This window comes from Trachypithecus francoisi, unplaced genomic scaffold (assembly GCF_009764315.1).
Source record: "Trachypithecus francoisi isolate TF-2019V2 unplaced genomic scaffold, Tfra_2.0 Lachesis_group19, whole genome shotgun sequence".
Classification (NCBI taxonomy): Eukaryota; Metazoa; Chordata; class Mammalia; order Primates; family Cercopithecidae; genus Trachypithecus; species Trachypithecus francoisi.
In genome coordinates, this window is record NW_022681464.1 from 37,619,908 (window position 1) to 37,642,160 (window position 22,253).

Here is a 22,253-nt window from a genome sequence, read left to right on the forward strand (position 1 = left end):
CACTATTCACAACAACAAAGACATAGGTGCCTATCAGTAGTGGACTGGATAAAGAAAATACACCACAGAAGACTACACAGCCATAAAAAAGAACAAAATCATGTCCTTTGCAGCAACATGGATGCAGCTGGAGGCCATTATCTTAAGTGAATTAATACAGGAACAGGAACCCAATACTGAATGGTCTCACTTATAAGTGGGAGCTAAACGTTAAATACCCATGGAAAATATAGGAACAGTAGACACTGGAGATTCCAAAAAAGGGGAGGGTAGTAGAGGAGCAAGGGTTGAAAAACTACCTATTGGGTACTATTCTCATTACCTGGGCAATGGGATAACTCATAGACCAAACCTCAGCGACATGCAATTTACCCATGTAACAAACCTGTATATGTACCCACTGAGCCTAAAAGTAGAGGAAAAATAAAGTGTAAATTAGAATTTTTTTAAAAAAAGATTGTTAGTGATTTTAAGGCCAGGTATGGTGGCTCACACATGTAATCCTAGCACTTTGGAAGGCTGAGGTGGGAGGATTGTTGGAGGCTAGGAGTTTAAGACCAGCATGGGCAACATAGTGAGACCCCATCTTAACAAAAACTTAGGCAGACCTGGGGGTGCATGCCTGTAGTCTCAGGTACTCAGGAGACTGGGGCAGGAGCATTGCTTGAGCCCAGCAATTGGAGGCTCCAGTGAGCTGTGATCATGCCAGTGCACTCCAACCTGGGCTACAGAGCAAGACCTTGTCTATAAAATCTAAAAGTAAAAATAGAATATGAGTGATTTTAAAATCAACTATATTAGTCTAGCTAGCGGTCTGTCAATTTTGTTTATCTTTTCAAAAAACCAACTCCTGGATTCATTGATTTTTTGGAGGGTTTTTTGTGTCTCTATCTCCTTCAGTTCTGCTCTGAGGGGATATCACCACCGACCCCACAGAAATACAAACAACCATCAGAGAATACTATAAATGCCTCTACGCAAATCAACTAGAAAATCTAGAAGAAATGGATAATTTCCTGGACACTTACACTCTCCCAAGACTAAACCAGGAAGAAGTTGAATCCCTGAATAGACCAATAGCAGGCTCTGAAATTGAGGCAACAATTAATAGCCTACCCACCAAAAAAAGTCCAGGACCAGATGGATTCACAGCTGAATTCTACCAGAGGTACAAGGAGGAGCTGGTACCATTCCTTCTGAAACTATTTCAATCAATAGAAAAAGAGGGAATCCTCCCTAACTCTTTTTATGAGGCCAACATCATCCTGATACCAAAGCCTGGCAGAGACACAACAAAAAAAGAGAATTTTAGACCAATATCCCTGATGAACATCGATGCAAAAATCCTCAATAAAATACTGGCAAACCGGATTCAGCAGCACATCAAAAAGCTTATCCACCATGATCAAGTGGGCTTCATCCCTGGGATGCAAGGCTGGTTCAACATTCGCAAATCAATAAACGTAATCCAGCATATAAACAGAACCAAAGACAAGAACCACATAATTATCTCAATAGATGCAGAAAAGGCTTTTGACAAAATTCAACAGCCCTTTATGCTAAAAACGCTCAATAAATTTGGTATTAATGGAACGTACCTCAAAATAATAAGAGCTATTTATGACAAACCCACAGCTAATATCATACTGAATGGGCAAAAACTGGAAAAATTCCCTTTGAAAACTGGCACAAGACAGGGATGCCCTCTCTCACCACTCCTATTCAACATAGTGTTGGAAGTTCTGGCTAGGGCAATCAGGCAAGAGAAAGAAATCAAGGGTATCCAGTTAGGAAAAGAAGAAGTCAAATTGTCCCTGTTTGCAGATGACATGATTGTATATTTAGAAAACCCCATCGTCTCAGCCCAAAATCTCCTTAAGCTGATAAGCAACTTCAGCAAAGTCTCAGGATACAAAATTAATGTGCAAAAATCACAAGCATTCTTATACACCAGTAACAGACAAGCAGAGAGCCAAATCAGGAATGAACTTCCATTCACAATTGCTTCAAAGAGAATAAAATACCTAGGAATCCAGCTTACAAGGGATGTAAAGGACCTCTTCAAGGAGAACTACAAACCACTGCTCAGTGAAATCAAAGAGGACACAAACAAATGGAAGAACATACCATGCTCATGGATAGGAAGAATCAATATCGTGAAAATGGCCATACTGCCCAAGGTGATTTATAGATTCAATGCCATCCCCATCAAGCTACCAATGACTTTCTTCACAGAATTGGAAAAAACTGCTTTAAAGTTCATATGGAACCAAAAAAGAGCCCGCATTGCCAAGACAATCCTAAGTCAAAAGGACAAAGCTGGAGGCGTCACGCTACCTGACTTCAAACTATACTACAAGGCTACAGTAACCAAAACAGCATGGTACTGGTACCACAACAGAGATATAGACCAATGGAACAGAACAGAGTCCTCAGAAATAATACCACACATCTACAGCCATCTGATCTTTGACAAACCTGAGAGAAACAAGAAATGGGGAAAGGATTCCCTATTTAATAAATGGTGCTGGGAAAATTGGCTAGCCATAAGTAGAAAGCTGAAACTGGATCCTTTCCTTACCCCTTATACGAAAATTAATTCAAGATGGATTAGAGACTTAAATGTTAGACCTAATACCATAAAAACCCTAGAAGAAAATCTAGGTAGTACCATTCAGGACATAGGCATGGGCAAGGACTTCATGTCTAAAACACCAAAAGCAACGGCAGCAAAAGCAAAAATTGACACATGGGATCTAATTAAACTAAAGAGCTTTTGCACAGCTAAAGAAACTACCATCAGAGTGAACAGGCAACCTACAGAATGGGAAAAAATTTTTGCAACCTACTCATCTGACAAAGGGCTAATATCCAGAATCTACAAAGAACTCCAACAAATATACAAGAAAAAAACAAACAACCCCATCAACAGACATTTCTCAAAAGAAGACATCCATACAGCCAACAGACACATGAAAAAATGCTCATCATCACTCGCCATCAGAGAAATGCAAATCAAAACTACAATGAGATACCATCTCACACCAGTTAGAATGGCAATCATTAAGAAGTCAGGAAACAACAGGTGTTGGAGAGGATGTGGAGAAATAGGAACACTTTTACACTGTTGGTGGGATTGTAAACTAGTTCAACCATTATGGAAAACAGTATGGCGATTCCTCAAGGATCTAGAACTAGATGTACCATATGACCCAGCCATCCCACTACTGGGTATATACCCAAAGGATTATAAATTACTCTACTACAAAGACACATGCACACGTATGTTTATTGCGGCACTATTCACAATAGCAAAGACTTGGAATCAACCCAAATGTCCATCTGTGACAGACTGGATTAAGAAAATGTGGCACATATACACCATGGAATACTATGCAGCCATAAAAAAGGATGAGTTTGCATCCTTTGTAGGGACATGGATGCAGCTGGAAACCATCATTCTTAGCAAACTATCACAAGAAGAGAAAACCAAACACCGCATGTTCTCACTCATAGGTGGGAACTGAACAATGAGATCACTTGGACTCGGGAAGGGGAACATCACACACTGGGGCCTATCATGGGGAGGGGGAGGAGGGAGGGATTGCATTGGGGAGTTATACATGATATAAACATCATGCACATGTACCCTAGAACTTAAAGTATAATAAAAAAAAAAAAAAAAAAAGAAAAGAAAAAAAAAAAAATAACAGATACTGGCAAGGTTGTGGAGAAAAAAAAAAATCAACTATAGAAGTCTAAATAAAAGTAGAGAGAAAGTTGAGGTCAGAATTCTTAAATAGAAAGTATTGGAAGTTTAAAAGTAAGGACAGAGTAGAGCAAACAACTTGAAAAAGTATGGATTAAATGACAAAATATGGAATGTAAGAGGTGTAAATTAATACAGAACTGAAAGCACCCAAGAAGAGATTAAGGCCAAAGTATGTCCAGAAAGTTAAATAAAACTTTTTTTCTCACCTTGCTGAGTAAGAATAAGGTCCACCTAGATCTCATTCAAAGCCTTCCCATAAATAGGATTCTTTTCAAAAAATAATTGAATATTGCTTTTCAGAATTACATGATCTGATTTATATGTTACTTTTAAACGATAATGGCCACAGTGATACTTTGGTGGCAGAGCACTAAAGAAATGACTGAAGAATTTTTATTTTGTCTCACTAAAAAATAGGGCAACATTAACAACAGAGACAAAGGGGATGCCTTCGTATCATAGTAGTATATGAACCACACCATTTCTGACCATAAAGAGACTTTTTTCTTGGGGGTGAAGAAGATGGATTATAATGTAGTTTTAAGAGTAAGATAAGTGGCAGTAGGAGAACATTACACAGACTAAGCTTTATTATTCTTAAATGTATCATTTTTTTCTAGGTTAATTGGACTCCTGAGATTAACAAAGAACACTTGCTACAGGGTCTTCTTCCTGATGTGCAAGTACCAACATCTGTAAAAGATATGCGCTATTGCCAGGTTTCATTCCAAGATGATCATGTGTCTTTGGAAAGTGCATTTACAGTAAGGTTTGTGGACTCATTATATTTTGCGGCCTGTGGCAACAAAATACTTTTCTCCATTGCACATATATGAAAGTTGTTTTTAATGTAAAAATACTACGGTTTCAATGAAATATGATAGATTGTCTTTGGAATAAAGTATCATTGGTGATAGCGATTAATTTTTATCACTATAACCTTGCACTGAATTGGCCGCCTAGTATCTGGAACCTTTATTAAAGGAAAGTTTAGTGCCAGCAACAGTGAAAACACCTGCAAAATGACAAAGACATGAAAAATACAAAAGATACAGTGTGATCAGTCAGTGTTGTTCAGAAGGAAAAATTCTTTCATTGCTTAGTGAGAATTTTTAAAGCTGAGAGTCCCACCAGAGTTAATATGTAGAACTTATATTGAAGGGACAGAATTAAGTGAATGTGTAAAAAAAAACTTTTACACTGGCCTATCAATTTCTTGGCCACCTCTTTTCCAATAACTTCTTGGACTTCAATTCCTCTACCCATTTCTATACTTTTCCCAACACTTAGGATAGTTCTGTTTTTGAGATAGAATTTTCAAATGCGCTGGATTCTGACCGTGATGACATCACTCAATGAGTTATTAACTCGTCTGTTTTCTTGTCATAATTTCCTCTTAATCCAGCATAAATACTGTGACTTAACATGTCTGTAAGTTTTTGGTCCGTATTCTCTACTATCTTTGCAAAGTATCTTTTTCCTATTTTCTTTTGGGTTAATAGCAGATTATATAAATTAAACAGTTATTTGAAGGGGTGTTATTATATTTGAGTTATTGGACATGAACATTATATATGTTATTCTGTAGCATGTTGGAACTACTTCAATTAATGGTCTAACTAAAGACTTCTAACTTGTTAAACAATTTCAGACCACTTCCTGATGAACCTAAACATTTAAAATGTGAGATGAAAGCAGGAAAAACCGTACAGATTGGCCAAGAGCTTCAAGGAGAAGTAGGTTAGTATAGCTTGCTTTAAAAACAAACAACAAAAAAACTTCTGATGTTTCCTTCTATGGATGTTTTAGATGTGTAATCTGAAAGGAAAGCTTTTGGGTTCATATAATGTTATTGGTTTAAAATCTGTTGTCAGACAAGATTGAAGTATTTTCATTACGTTTGCCCAGGCTGACATAGCTTTGAAATCAGTTTAACAAACATATTTTGTTGAAAAAAATCTTGCCTTTTGTTAGAAGTAATAATATTACTAATTAGAAGTTAATAAGAAAAGTATAAAGTAAGCTTGGCATGGTACACGTGCCTGTGGTCCCAGCTACCCAGGAGGCTGAGGCGAGAGGATTGCCTGAACCAAGGGGTTTGAGGCCAGTCTGGACAAAATAGTGATACTGTAGTCCTAAAAAAAATTCTTTTTAAGTTCTGGGGTACATGTGCAGAACGTGCAGGTTTGTTACATAGGTATACACGTGCCATGGTGGTTTGCTGCACCCATCAACCCGTCATCTACATTAGGTATTTCTCTTAAGTGCTATCCTTCCCCTAGTCCCTACTCCCCGACAGGCCCTGGTGTGTAATGTTCCCCTCCCTGTGTCCGTGTGTTCTCATTGTTCAACTCGCACTTAAGAGTGAGAACATGCGGTGTTTGGTTTTCTGTTTCTGTGTTAGTTTGCTGAGAATGATGGTTTCCAGCTTCATCCATGTCCCTGCAAAGAACATGAACTCATCATTTTTTATGGCTGCATAGTATTCCATGGTGTATTTGTGCCACATTTTCTTTATCCAGTCTATCATTGTTGGCTTTTGGATTAAAAAATTCTTTTTTAAACATGAAAGTATAATGTACATGTATGAATGGATTCCTATGTATTTTTTCTTATGTCTAGAAAATTACATTAAAATATTATCTTCAAATTTTCATGGTAAAAAAATCTGATTAACATTAGCATCGTGTTAAATGTAGTTGAAAATATACTTATGTAAATCTTTATTTTATAGTGAATTTAAAAAATGAGTATAATTATTTTATACCAAAAATTAGTAAGAGAACAAAGAGTAAGTTTCTAAGCATGTTTTTATAAAGTATTTTGTAGATATTTATATCTTCTATTAAAAGATAATACTAAAATAAAACTTCCCCTTTTTTAGTTATAATAATTACGGATCAGTACGGAAATCAGATTCAAGCATTTTCACCAAGTTCTTTATCTTCTTTGTCAATTGCTGGGGTTGGACTTGATAGCTCAAATTTGAAAACAACCTTTCAGGTATGGTTATTTTCTATACCATGTTGGTTTGATTCATTCTATTGTTATATGTGTAACAAAAAGTTTGGGAAAAACTAGTATAACAAAAAAGTTTGATTTTAGTTTTTAAATTGAAAAGTCATAAAAGGCATTTAAAAATCTTATAATGAAAAAGTTTGAACATACGCAGAAATAAACATAGAATGGGTATTTCTTGTGTTCTCATCATCTTCAACAGTCATCATTCTCCCCATACCATATCATTTTGAAGCAAATTCCAGACATCATACCATTTTATCCATAAAGATTGTGGTGTATAGATTTTTTTGATAGCTTTTCATAGTAGCTGTTTAAATAAAATGTATTGGTGTTTAAACCCTGTATTAACAGGATGCTGAGGAGAAAAATCATTATAAAGGTTTGCAACTGTGCAGTTAATTCAGGTTAGCTTAAAAAATAAAAACTCTGGTGGAATTCTTTCAGGTTAAAACAAACAAGCATGCTGTACTCTGCTTGGAGAGGTAGAGACAGCTTTAGCAAAAAGGACATGGTGGAGTTGGGTCTTAAGGAACCTGCCAGTGCACAGTGGGTGAGAGAGAAGATCTCTCAGGTCAAAGGGAAGTTAAATTCATTTAGATCATTGAATGCTTTTTAAAACTTTTCCTCTTTGAGAGTCTCTATTACACTTTTTCTTAACAGGGGCAGTCACAAAAATAACTTCCATGTTTCCCTTCTAACTAGCGTTTCTGTCTCCAGTAATCTGTTCTGCTCTTTTCTAATGTTTTATCATTTTCACTACTGAGGAACTTTGAATGATATTTTGTTCCCTCCACAATGATAAAATGTGCTCTTTGACTTTTAGGTTCTTCCATTTTCTAGCTTCACGCTACAGGTACATGAAATCAGAAAATAAATGTGCTCCTATGGTTATGAATAAACAATCCCTGCTTCCTATCATTCTGTGCACAGGCTCCTAATTGTTCCTAAATTATAACCGATCTTCCTACATCTTCAGTTATTCTACTAGATCCGTCCCACCAGCATGTAAACATGCTGGAATGTCACTCATCTTAAACAAAAGGAAAAATCCCTCCAGAAAAACCAGCAAAGCTTCATTTGGCTCTGTATTCCTGTCCATCTACTGCCCTCCTCCATTTTATAGTCAAACTCCTTGGAAGAGTTGTATGTTTTCACATCCTTTTCTGTCATTCTGTAGCAAGCCACTCTCATCATGTTTTTCTGCTCTGTTCTACCTGACCAAATCCAAGGGTCAATTTTCAGTTCTCATGCTACCCATTAGACCTATCAGCATGTTACATTCTACTGCATTTGAAATCAATTGCCTTAGTATGGCCTGTAATACCTATAGTATTCCACCCTACCATAATCTCACCCCTTTCTCTCTCCACTTTACTCTCCAGCCAAGTGGACTTTTTTCTACTTCTCTTGTTCTGTAATTGATGTATACCATCTTGGCCCATTTTTGGAATTGTATATTTAATTCTGTTTGTACCCATCTATAATTTGTAAACGCAATTTCATTTTCAAGATTTGAAATAAAACCAGAACAACTTCCAACATGACTTTAAAAAAGAAATCACCCTTTCAGAAGGGCTTTTGGTTCAGAAGAGCTATCAAATTTGGAACCCTAAGATAGACTTTACATATTTTGAACTTCAGTACATTTTACTAAGGAATATCTATTTAATTTGTATTCTGAATATTGAAAAATTCTTCTATGCGTATTGGGCTTTTAGGAGAGATTAATTTTGATTATTTTGCAGTGACTTTTTACATAAAATGTTCTGCTCTACAGATCATTGAGAACATAAAACATGAAATTTTCTCTCTGATTTATTTATTTAATTTTTTAAGATAGGATCTCACTCTTTTGCCCGGGCTGGAGCGCAGTGCAATGTTGTGAATATGGCTCACTGTAGCTTCGACCTCCTAGGCTCAAGTGATCCCACCAGAGCCTCCCAACTAACTGGGACTATAGACGCTTGCCACTTCACCTGGCTAATTTTAAAATTTTTTGTAGAGATGGGGTCTTACTCTGTTGCCCAGGCTGGTCGTGAACTCCTGGGCTCAAGGGATCCTTCCGCCTAGGCCTCGTAAAGTGCTGGGATTATATAGTCAGGAGCCACTGTGCCTGGCCTGATTTTAAAATTTTGGTGAAATATTGTTACAGCAGCCCAGAAACAAAAGCAAAATTTTGATGAAGTAGATTTGTACCTAGTAGAAATTTAAGATGACTGAATCTTCAAGGGTCACCGTTAAAATATGAATACTATAGCACTCACGCCAGTGTGGAATCATTCAGTCATATTGCAGAGATTATAGGCTAGTTTCATTGCTACTCATTAATATGATGTGTTAGGCATTGTTCTAAGTAATAGAGATTGAGTAGTGACAAATCAAAGCTTCTGCCCTTGTGGAAATTATCTTGTCACGGAGAGGACATGCAATAGATGAGAAATGAGAGGTAAGAAAAAGGAAGTAAGGGGATAGATAGTATGCCAATAAGTAAGGTGATCAGGGAAGAGCCTCTTATTAAGGTATCATGTACAAAAATCTAAAGAAAAACAATGTGTATATCTGGTAAGTAATGTTCCAAACAGAGGGAAAGAAAAGTATAAAAGCTGTTCAGGTAGCAGAAAGGAGAAAGTACAAGGAAGAGGGAAATTAAGAAAAGATAAGATAAAGAGACATAGCCAGAACCTTTTGGATCCCCTACCCCTTGAAAGAAGAAATTCATTCTCTCCTCTCTTGAAAATAAAATTTATGACATGCCATTATTGCATAGGTACAATTTATTTTCTGTCCTGTTACCAAGAAACACATCTGTATGCCCATGGGTTAAATGACAAAACATTTTATTTTGTTTTTCTGAAAACTAAGTGATACCCCCTGTCTTTCTCAATGTACTCTTCCTCACTAGGAAAACACACAGAGTATAAGTGTAAGAGGCATCAAATTTATTCCAGGTCCTCCTGGAAATAAGGATCTTTGTTTTACTTGGCACGAGTTTTCTGACTTTATTCGAGTGCAACTAATTTCTGGACCTCCTGCTAAACTTCTTCTTATAGACTGGCCAGAACTGAAGGAGGTAAGTCACTTCATGTCTTCACTGAAAGAATTTAATATTACATGGCCTATTACTTTCAGATTGTCAGTGGATCAGAAGAGATATATTTTGTTGCTAAAGTAACAACTAACAGTTGTTAACAGTAAAAATAACAAAAGAGCAAGGTAATGTGAGTCTTAATACTTTGCTATTTGATTCATCACTGTGTCCTCATTTGTTAAAAATGAGTGTAATAATTCAGATCTTAAAAACTACATTACAGAGAATTTCAAACATGCATAAAAATAAAAAGAATAGTGTAGTGAACTCCCATGTGCCAATTACCTAGTTTCTAGTTACTGATTTTTGCCAATTTTGTTCTTTGTTCTCTTATACTAATCTAATAACTTTTTGTTGGAGTTTTAAAAAGCATATCTCAGACATCAAGTCATACCCATAAAAACTTCAGTATGCCTTCCTATGCAAGTACTTAAATTTTAAACACTAATTTTGTAAATGTCTGCCAAATCCTTTGATTTTTTTTTTTTTTAACTGAAGTTTTAGAATTCTAATTTGACGGACAAAAATTGTACATATTTATTGTGTACAACATATTTTGAAATATGTATACATTGTGGAATGGCTAAATCAAGCTAATTAACACACATATTACTTCACATTTTTTTGTGGTGAAAACACTTGAAATCTATTCTCTTAGCAGTTTTGAAGAATGCAATATACTATTAACTATAATCATCATCATACAATTGATCTTTTGAACTTAATACCCCTATCTAACTGAAATTTTGTATCCTTTGATGGAATTCTAGTTTTAAAATGTCCAGATTCTGGCATTTGCTTATGGAATAGCAGGGCTTTAACGGTTTGTTTTGTTTTGTTTTGAAACAGTTTCTCTTGTTACCCAGGCTGGAGTGTGGAGTGCATTGGCACAATCTTGGCTCACTGCAGCTTCCACCTCCCGGGTTCAAGCGATTATCCTGCCTCAGCCTCCCAAGTAGCTGGGATTACAGGCATGTGCCACCATGCCCGGCTAATTTTGTATTTTTAGTAAAGATAGAATTTCACCATGTTGGCCATGGTTGGTCTCAAACTCCTGACCTCAGGCAGTATGTCCACTTTGGCCTCCCGAAGTGCTGGGATTACAGGCATGAGCCACCGCACCCAGCCAGGACTTTAACTGTTGATGTGATAGCTAACTTTGAAAAAATTTTTGTTTAAAAAATTATTTATTTTTAATAGAGACAGGATTTCACCATGTTGACCAAGCTGATCTTGAGCTGCTGGGCCCAAGCGATTCTTCTGTCTCATTCTCCCAAAGTTCTGGGATTACAGGTGTGAACCACCATTCCCAGCCCACATTTTCTTTTCTTTTTTTTTTTTTTTGAGACGGAGTCTTGCTCTGCCGCCCAGGCAGGAGTGCAGTGGCCGGCTCTCAGCTCACTGCAAGCTCCGCCTCCCAGGTTCACGCCATTCTCCTGTCTCAGCCTCCCGAGTAGCTGGGACTACAGGCGCCCGCCTCGTCGCCCGGCTAGTTTTTTGTATTTTTTAGTAGAGATGGGGTTTCACCGTATTAGCCAGGATGGTCTCGATCTCCTGACCTCGTGATCCGCCCGTCTCGGCCTCCCAAAGTGCTGGGATTACAGGCTTGAGCCACCGCGCCCGGCCTTTCCCAGCCCACATTTTCTGTAAAAGAAAATGAACTCACACAATCATGGTAGTAGGTAAATTTATCTTAGTAAAGGGGCAGGTCATCTAAGAAAGGTTAACATGCTCATGCCTTAGTGAGATTGCTCTTTTTCACTTGTGAGTTTAAAAAGCAGATTAACTGGTTATGACAGTGTGCTTTATAAAACACAGTTTTTAAAATAATAATGTGTTGACTAAAGGGTTTTACTGAAAAGCCAGTGCATTTTTTTTTTTCTGGGAGCACTTACAAAACATAAATTAACCCACTTTTTATACCTATTGATGCCAATAAGGGATTTGATTGACTATCACCTGGAACAGTTGTGTGAAATAGTTTTGAGGTGGAAAAAACTGGACATGTTTGTCTTATATCGTTTTGGGGGATAAATATTAAAAAAATGATGGCTGTTGGCTCAAAAATTTGTAAGAGTTATTTGTAGATCCATAATAATCCAGAAACTTAAAACATAAACTAATATATCAGTCTGTTGAGATATGGTTATATGTAGATGGGGCTAGAAAAATGATTATTTGATATCTAATTTTTCTAAGTTTTCTAATTGCTGACCCATCTTCTCCCTGATAGGATCTGTTCAGAGAGGAGGAACTGATATAATATATAAACATGATGAATAGAAAAATATATGGGTGTTAATAAATACATATATTATTCTTTATAAATGAGGGAGCTGGCCAGGTGCAGTGGCTCATGCCTTGTAATCCCAGCACTTTGGGAGACCAAGGTGGAAGAATTGCTTGAGCCCAGGAGTTCAAAAGTACCAGGTGGGGCAACATAGTGAGAATTTGTCTCTGTAAAAAAGTAAAAGAAAAAAGATAAGTAAATGAGGAAACCGAAATTCTGAAATATTAACATTCCAGTATTAAAAAGTGACATTAAATGTGATATTAAAATGCTTATGAACTTTTTTTTTTTTGGAAATTTGCTTTTTCTATTTTCTAGAAAACATTATTATTAGCCGTTTGGGCTGCAAGTCATTTGCTTAAAGATAACCTTTAAAAGTAGCTAGGAGTCCTTTAAAAACTTAGACTGTCCTTTAAAGGTAGTTTTGGTAAACAGTTACTTGATTAGGAATGAAATACTGTATGTTTACATTTGGAAACTCAGAAGTTTTCAAAATTCAAGCTTTTTGTAAACTTTGGCAGAGGGAACAAGGCTGTAGCTGTGTAAACTTTATGGTAGAGGGACACAACTAAACCAATCTCAAGGGTCTTTGGTTTTTTCATAATGTCCTATCCATAGCAGAATGTTAATTTTTCTTTCCATTTTCAGCATCCTTTTCCCATAATCTGGTAACCAACTACCTCAGTTGAGAGTAGGGGATAGAGGAAGCAGAAGGAACATTCTTGTTAGAAGGGAGGTGATAAATCAGTTTTTTGTTTTTGTTGTTCTTTAGTTCCCTTGCATCTTTTGTAAACTTTTAAAATGTTGACCCAGAGGATTGGGCTTTTGTCAGGTATCTTGTTTAACACTGTGTTTCCTTTGATGTGCCCAATATTAATAGGTCAGTAAGCAGATTTCTAGAATTATACAGCCTTACATATTAGCTAGGGAAAAAGCAAGAAGCATTTTAAGTCAACAAGACAGTGTAGATCATCAGTGAATAGTCCTATTTAACCAAGGGCTAGAAAGCCATGTTACTACTTTTAATGCACAATGGCAAGAGAGCTGAACATTAACTGAAGGAGAAGCTAAACTAGAGATTGCCAATGCTAAATCTGAGAACCAAAGATAGGTTTCCATTTCTGTTGAACACATTCTAGTACTTACATAGCATTTGCATTGTGTTAGATGTTATAAGTAATCTAAAGATGATTTCAGGTGTACGCTTAGGTTATATGCAAATACTATGCAATTTTATATAAAAAAGTTGAATATCTGCAGCTTTTGGTATCCACTAGGGGTCTAGAACCAATCTCCTGTGGATACTGAGGGAAGACTGTAATGTCAGGTGTTGCTTTACCTTTTTTCAGATCATTTATCATTTCGATAAGAGGGTCACACAATTTAGTTGACTTTCAACAGTTTGTTTTCATTGACCAAAGAAGCCATTTGTGAATAGAACAGAGATAAATTAATTGATCGTTACACAAATATACAAGTAATTGCATTGTTTGGCCCATATATTTTAGTGTTTCTTAAAATATTTCTATTCTTTTCAGTGCATTCCAGTGATTAATGGAAGAGATTTACAGAACCCTATTATTGTTCAACTTTGTGATCAGTGGGATAATCCAGCACCGGTACAACATGTTAAAATAAGTCTTACAAAAGCTAGCAATTTAAAGGTAAGTTTTAAACTTCCTTACATCTTCATGTAAAATTCTGGATTTCATTTTCATGATAGTATCTTTAGCTGTCATATTGCTTCTTTTTTAAAAAATATATTTTACATAATCTTTATTATTACTTAGCGTAAATAAACCTCAAAAAATTTTTAAATTGTTTTGAGGAAGTAGAATTTATATCTTACAATAGTACAGCACGGGGCCAACATTGTACAGTTATGACTGTTTTAATGTTTCTTATATAGTACTAGTAAGATTTGCATTTCAGATTAGGATGAATAAATAGATAATTAGCACTGACAAAGTGAATGAAGACAGATACTACAGGGACCCACAGAATGGATTAAGGAACAGGCATTATTGGGGAAACATACATGGTGAGGCTAAACAAAAAGAGTCATGCAGGTACCTATCCTCTACTTATAGAGAGCTACCAGATCCTGGGCAGAGCTGCTAGAACATGCTGGTATATTCTAGGGTGAGGCTCCTGCCCTCTGTGGTTCTTCTTATGGGGCAAGTATGAACATGGTCTTATAAAGTTGGGGAACAGTCTTGACTACCAGAAAGTTCAAGATTAGGTATCAGTTATTCCCATGAGTATTGAGAAGCTGCTTGGGATCTAGGGGCTGGTGCAAAGTTGGAGGCCCTCCTTCTAGGGGAAAGAGGAAAAGCTGCTAGTTGTGTGTGTGTGTGTGTGTGTGTGTGTGTATATAATTTTTTTTTTTTTTTCTGAGACAGAGTCTCGCTGCAGCGCCCAGGGTGGAGTGCAATGGCGTGATCTTGGCTCACTGCAACCTCTGCCTCCCAGGTTCAAGTGATTCTCCTGCCTCAGCCTCCTGAGTAGTTGAGATTACAGGCATGTGCCATCATGCCTGGCTAAGTTTTGTATTTTTAGTAGAAACGGGGTTTCACCATGTTGGCCGGGCTGTTCTCAAACTCCTGACCTCAGGTAATCCACCCGCCTTGGCCTCCCAAAGTGCTGGGATTACAGCCGTGAGCCACCATGCCTGGCTATAAAGTTGTATTTTTATACTGTCTCTTCTATTTGTTGAAGGGAATTCATTGGTCCCAGCCAGGTTGTTACTAGGCAAGCCAGGGGGAGTTGGGGTCATATTCAGACAATCTTGAGTATCCCTCCACATATAAAAAATAAATATAAATGTAATGAAGAAACCAGTTGATATTATGTAAAGATGATGTTTCTCTTGTAATTATTTATAGTTCAATCAGAATCCCAGTAGGGATTTCCCAGAACCTGAAAAGGTGATCTTAAAAGTTGTGTGGAAGATTAAAGTGCCAAGAATGGCTTGTTATACACATGGACCTGTTTTCATAGTAATTACAGTTGGAGTTTTTAAATGAGTCTGTTAAATGAGTCTATGATATTGCTGCTATAAGACCTGAAAAGACGGCCGGGCGCGGTGGCTCAAGCCTGTAATCCCAGCACTTTGGGAGGCCGAGACGGGCGGATCACGAGGTCAGGAGATCGAGACCATCCTGGTTAACATGGTGAAACCCCGTCTCTACTAAAAAATACAAAAAAAAAACAAGCCGGGCGCAGTGACGGGCGCCTGTAGTCCCAGCAACTCGGGAGGCTGAGGCAGGAGAATGGCTTAAACCCAGGAGGCGGAGCTTGCAGTGAGCTGAGATCCGGCCACAGCACTCCAGCCTGGGCGGCAGAGCGAGACTCCGTCTCAAAAAAAAAAAAAAAAAAAAAAAAAAAAGACCTGAAAAGACTTACTTCTCTGGCTTGTCAGTAAGGATTTGATACCCAGATGGGAGACTTATTTTGAGAAAGATGGGTTGAGAGACAGTGGACCAGAGAGTAATTGGGACAGGTATAAACATAGGACTTCATCCTATCATTTCAAGTGTGCTTTCTCATTTTTTCCTATTCAGCTATTGCTTTTCCTGTCTGCATGTACCATTATTACCTATTCTTTAGGTTCTATTAAGTTGAGATGGGTTTTAGGGTTTGGGAGAAAGTCTGATTTTTCTTCTACTGTGGTCTACAAATTCATTGTTATTCTGAATGTTTGCTCCCAGTAGAGTTAGACGACGATTATTTTTAACTCCATAATAAAGATATTCTGGTTTCTGGAGAACCATCTGTAAAAGGCTGAGAGACCCTTCTAAATCCGTTATTAGGAAATGTGGCCACTGATTCTTAATCTCTTGAAAGTGAAAGCTTGGTTATCACTGTGAATGTAGTATTGCAGCAAAAATTTGAGAAGTGTATCTGAGTAAACATTCAAGAGAAAAATGAAGAATGAAGATAGTGCTATGATCCTTTGACTTGAGTATGTGTGTACAGTATATATTTCTCCAGTGCAGTCCCCTACACCTGCCCCAGCTTTAGAATATACCTTCAGTGTTTGTGTAAACAAACTTCATTTGATGTATCAGTGATATTGAAATGGTGAGCTAGAAATCTGCAACTTAGTAACTGAAATACATTAAATTCTAGTGAAATTGATCAAGATGAGTGATTGTTACTCTACTTTGGATTATATCATTACATGCTACATTATTCCAAGTAGTTCAGATTTTTAAAATTTATATTTTGGAAGTATGCAAATACTGCTTTTAAAATAGGAATAGAAGGAAAGAACATTGTAATGGAAGAAAAGAACTTGATTGATCTCTAGAATTTTCTAATTAACCATTTTGTTTTGTTTTGTTTTGTTTTTAGCTCACGCCTTCAAACCAACAGCATAAAACAGATGAGAAAGGCAGGGCTAATTTGGGAATATTCAGTGTTTTTGCCCCTAGGTAAGAACCAAAAGTTTGATAGTTGTTGGTGTTATAGAGATTCATTTTTCTTCTACTGCTTGCTAAAGTTAAAAGTAATGACTATCCTTCTATTTAATGGTAGGCAAGAGTTGAGACTGAATAGAAGTTGAGAGGTTTTCTAAGAGTTGAACTTTGCGTAAATTGTCTCAGAATTTTTAGGTTATTAACAAAAATTAACTAAATGTAATTTGAACCCCTCTCCTCTTTTGTTTTGTTTTGTTAGAGGAGAGCATACTCTGCAGGTTAAAGCCATCTATAACAAAAGTATCATAGAAGGACCTATAATTAAGTTAATGATTCTTCCAGATCCAGAAAAACCCGTTCGTCTCAATGTTAAATATGACAAAGATGCTTCCTTCTTAGCAGGAGGTCTTTTCACTGGTGAGTATTTCATATACATAAATAAATCTATAATGATAATTTACTTTGTACATTAGTGGAATAAATTACTTATCCTAGGTGTTTAGCACAATAAAAAATCATGCTTATAATAGCCTTTTTTTTTTTAAAGAAAAATCCATTTAAGTGGCAAAGAAAATATATTTAACTTAGCAATGCCTACTCTCACTCCCATGTCTTGCATTTATTTTAATATCAAGAATGAACTGAAAGTTCATACATAAACTGATAGGCTGAGGTAATTAATTCATGTGGTGTTTGTACATTCACTGAATTGTAAAATTGTGTGAAAGAAATAGGAACCAAATGGTGAGAATTATGGAGTTATGCTCTACTAAATATTGTGTTGTGATCTTAAACCCATCATAACTAGAATCATTTAGCTTAATTTGAGTGAAAATATATCACATCAGCATTTATGATTAAAGATATTTAAGAAAAACAAACATTTATTAAATACTGCTATGTTAAGATACTATGCTGTGCTCTGAATTACAATAATGAATAAGACAGTTTTCAGTGTGCTCAGTCTAATGTAGGAGACAGGGAAGCAGATGATTTCAATATTATGTGGCAGATATTAAGTCAATAGGAAATTAGTTTTTGCTTTACACAAATAATTTTCTGGAAGACTTCCATTTTCTTAAAAAGGTGAATCCCTGTACATAGTTTTAAGTAGTGAATGGAGCACCTCAAAGTTTGGATTTAAAAATTTTTGACAATAATTTTTAATATTTAAGTTACATGTATACATAGCTTTTTATATTTTATAAAGTAGACTCTCTATACCATGTGTAAAATATTAAGTCTATTTCAGGGAGATCTATTTCCTGTTATTAAAAAACTATAATAACAGGTGCCAAATGAATGTTACAGGTGGTAAATATAATGGGAATATTATATATAATGATCTCTTGGCTATTGTATGCTATTGAAAATCATACAAGAAAGTAAATATTCTGTTCTTGGAATACATAAAGCATATGGTGCTATGACCAGTTGGCGTAACTCTTAAGTTGCTGAGTATACATTCTAGTCTTTTTGGTCTTGTATGCTAGAATTTATACATTTCTTCATCAGAATTGTATTAACATTTAAATAACATGTATGCTTTAAACATTTAAATAAGATGTTTGCTTTAAGGCATGCAATTATTTAACCATATCCATTAATTGAACTAGAAAGAAAATAATTTTTTAACGTTTACCATGACAGATTTTATGATTAGTGTTATTTCTGAAGATGACAGTGTCATTAAAAATATTAATCCAGCACGTATTTCCATGAAAATGTGGAAGCTATCTACCAGTGGGAACCGACCCCCAGCAAATGTGAGTCATGGGAAGCAGTTTTTGAAGTTACAAATGGTTCTTACATTTAACTTAAAACTAAATCTCATTTAATGTAAATATATAATGTTATATAAATTTGAGAAATGGAAGTTAATTCACTTCATTCCTTGGAGTTAAAGAAATTACATCAGTCTATGTTTCAAAATTGACAGTTGATGCTGTTGAAAAAGAGTAGTCTACATTGTGATTTTTCTTAACATTTTAAGATGCCTACATAATAAAATCATTTCATCTGAAGGACAGTAGCACAAGGCAGAAGCTATTAAATATGAGGGGATAATATAGAAAATGAGATAGTAAAGAGATAGGATTGATAGACTGCTTGAAAGAGAGTGGAGAGAGAGTTAGAGGGTCTAGAACAGTGCTGTCCAGTAGAAAGATCACACCTGGTGTTTCAGCTTTGTAGTAGCTACATTTAAAAGCTAAAAAGAAATAAGTAAAATTCTAGAGTTTTTAACCTAATATATCAAAAGTTACCATTTCAACAGATATTCAATAGTTTAAAAATTATTGCTGGGATTTCACATTCTTTTATCTTACCGAGTCTATGAAATTTGGTGTTTATTTTACATTGTATATCAATTCAGACCAGTCACATTTCAAGTGCCCAGTAGGCACATATAGCCATTGGCTACCATACTGGACAATGCAGATCTGAAATAAATCTAAAATTGGGAACTAAAGTTTATCAGGGTCCTGATATAATAATCGACTTCAACATTTATGGTTCATTTTGATCATTGGTTTTGGAAACTATCTTGTTTAATTAATCCTAAATCTTTGCTTGCTTAATTTGGGCCATCAGTCCAGTCAAGTTGATGTTATCTTAAAGTAATATTACCGTAAAGTTCTATTGTGTGTCTTTTAATAATTTACACTGTCACTAATCTCACATTGTACCTTACATGTATTATGAAGATACATACATGTATATATATACCTGTTTGTTTATAAACGGAATCCAGATACACATTCAGTGTAGGTATATAATAAGCTTTCCTCCTAAGTATACTATGTTAAATTTTGTCATTTTCCCCTCTCCCCTTCTTTCCTACTCCCCTTTCTAGGCAGAAACATTTAGTTGTAATAAAATAAAAGATAATGACAAGGAAGATGGCTGCTTCTATTTCAGGTATTTCTGAAAACATTTCATATTTTGAATACATATCTTGTTACAAAGTAATTAAACCCTGGAGAGATATGTGGGCTCACCTGACGAAAAGTAATTTGTGATCAAATAGAAATATTAATGTCTCTAAATTTTTGTCAGTTTTTTGGGAAAAGGTGTGTTTTCGTTTTTAAGTGTTAAATTAGTTTTAAGCTTTGTAAATTGTGATTGTATTTGCTTTTGAAACTATAGAAGCCATCAGAAGATTTTACGTTGTCAGCGCACTTTATAACTTTTTATTATATACGAGGTTTCTATAAAGATTAGACTGGCTTTTAACATTTCTGTGGCTTTGAGCATGTTGCTGCTTCATTCTAGACCTCCATTTTCAAATCTGAAAAGATTATGTCTTAAGTTTCTTTAAAAATCTTTTATCATCACATCAGTAGGGTCAAATGTTCATTATATTTGTTCAGTGCTTTTTCAGACTAACTAGTAAAGGACCAATCATGGACGCTCCACCCCTTACCTCTTCCAGTTATTACTGTCTTCCTTCCTGTTGTGCATGCCACGCATACACTCATGTAGACACACACATGCACATACCACAAACCCTGTCCTGATTTGGTCTTATTTAGAGTTCCGTTTGTATTAGCATACATCTCTATAGTCTCTGATTTAGTTGTGCCCATTTTTGAACTTGATATACAATTATGTTCTTTTGCATGTGACTTCTTTCACTCACCATCATGAGATTCTGTGGCGTATAGCTATAAGTTCCTACCTCAGCCTCTCAGGTAGCTGGGACTACAGACCCACACCGCTACACCTGATTTATTATTTCATTTTTTGTGGAGACAGGATCTTACTATGTTGTCTGGGCTTGTCTGAAACTCTTGGGCTCAAACAACCCTCCTGCCTTAGCCTACCAACTGGCTGGGACTACGGGCCCACACCACCACACTTGGATAATTTTTTAATTTTTGTGGACTCAAGGTCTCATTGCTGGTCTTGAACTCCTGGGTTCAAGCAGTCCACCCACCTCCGCCTCCCAAAGTGCTGGGATTACAGATGTGAGCCACCACTCCTGGCTCTAATTTTATTTGTAGATTCTTTGGGATTTAATAAAAATATCTGTGATATATAATAGTTGGTTTGTTATTTTCCAGTTTTTGTGTATTTTCTTTTTCTTTTTTTTTTTTGAAGCAGAGTCTCGCTCTGACACCCAGGCTGGAGTGCAGTGGCGCGATCTCGGCTCACTGCAAGCTCTGCCTCCCGGGTTCATGCCATTCTCCTGTCTCAGCCTCTGGAGTAGCTGGGACTACAGGCACCTGCCACCACGCCCAGCTAATTTTTTGTATTTTTAGTAGAGACAGGGTTTCACCATGTTAGCTAGGATGGTCTCGATCTCCTGACATTGTGATCCACCCGCTTTGGCCTCCCAAAGCGCTGGGATTACAGGCGTGAACCACCGCGTCCGGCCGTGTGTTTTCTTTTTCTTATCATACCACAGCATCTTGGATTTACAGCAAAATGTTAAATAGACATGATGAGAGTGATCATCCTAATCTGGTTTTGAATCTCAAAGGGAACATTTCATCATTCCACCACTAAGTGTGATGTTTGCTTTAGAGTTTTTCTTTTATCAAACTGTTCATTTCTGAGTCTCGCTCTGTTCCCAGGCTGGAGTGCAGTGGCATGATCTCAGCTCACTGCAACCTCCACCTCCTGTTCAAGTGATTCTTCTGCCTCAGCCTCCCAAGTAGCTGGAACTACAGGCGTGCACCACCACGCCTGGCTATCAGACGGTCAATTTTATCTAAATTGTCAAATTTGTTCTTCTTACTGTTCTGTTTATTTTCTGTGAGATCTGTGATGATCTCTCATTCTTGACACTATTTGTACTCTCTTTGTGGCTTGATTAATCTTAGTAAGAGATTTCAATTTTTTAGATCTTTTAAAGAACAAACTTTGGGCTTTTAAAATATATTTTATATGTTTTATTATTTAATTTCATTTAATTCGTTTGCATTTCATTTGTTCTTTTATTAAAACTGCTTGAGAAGGTTTTTTAGCTCATTTATTTTGGTCACACACACACAACATGTATATGTGTATATGCATGTAGAGCTGTACATTTCTAAGCATAGCTTTAATAGCATTCACAAGTTTTATATATTTTATTTTTATTAGTATTTGGGTCAAAAATTGTTTTTTCTTTTTTCGAACCAGAGTCTCGCTCTTTCATTCTGGCTGGAGGGCCATGGTGTGATGATAACTCACTACAGGCTTGAACTCCTGAATTCAAGCAATCCTTCCACCTTAGCCTCCTTAGTAGCTGGGACTGCAGATGTGTATACCACCACACCCAGCTAAGTTTTTTTTTTTTTTTAATTTGGTAGATATGAGGGCCTCACTATGTTGCTCAGGTTGGTCTCAAACTCTTGGTCTCAAGCGGTCCTCCCACTGCAGCTTCCCAAAGTGCTGATTACAGGCATGAGCCACTGAGCCCAGCCTTGGATTAAAATATTTTCTAATTTTCATTGTGATTTCATCCTTTGACCCATGGTTTATTCAGATGTTTACTGAATTGTGAAATTTAGTCTACCCTGTATGATTTCAATCCTTTGAAATTGTTATTTGTTTTTGTGCTGGGTATACAGTTTTTGCATATGTTCCAAATATACTAGATAATAATGTGATTTTTGCATTTGTGGTACAGTGTTCTATATCGTTTATATTTTTTTGTCTGTTTTACCTAGCAGT

General features: G+C 36.3%; 1 protein-coding gene across 5 annotated transcripts in view; it reads left to right on the plus strand.

The window, feature by feature from the left end:
- Window positions 1-22,253, plus strand: part of SMCHD1 (structural maintenance of chromosomes flexible hinge domain containing 1) — a 151,134-nt gene that overhangs the window by 82,777 nt on the left and 46,104 nt on the right. For all 5 annotated transcript variants that reach the window (XM_033178210.1, XM_033178208.1, XM_033178209.1 and 2 more), the window contains 9 exons: window positions 4,393-4,541; window positions 5,424-5,512; window positions 6,657-6,775; window positions 9,696-9,863; window positions 13,710-13,835; window positions 16,528-16,607; window positions 16,852-17,009; window positions 18,243-18,358; window positions 19,447-19,511. In XM_033178210.1, coding sequence (XP_033034101.1) covers window positions 4,393-4,541; window positions 5,424-5,512; window positions 6,657-6,775; window positions 9,696-9,863; window positions 13,710-13,835; window positions 16,528-16,607; window positions 16,852-17,009; window positions 18,243-18,358; window positions 19,447-19,511 — 1,070 coding nt within the window. The remainder of the gene's footprint in view (window positions 1-4,392; window positions 4,542-5,423; window positions 5,513-6,656; window positions 6,776-9,695; window positions 9,864-13,709; window positions 13,836-16,527; window positions 16,608-16,851; window positions 17,010-18,242; window positions 18,359-19,446; window positions 19,512-22,253) is intronic.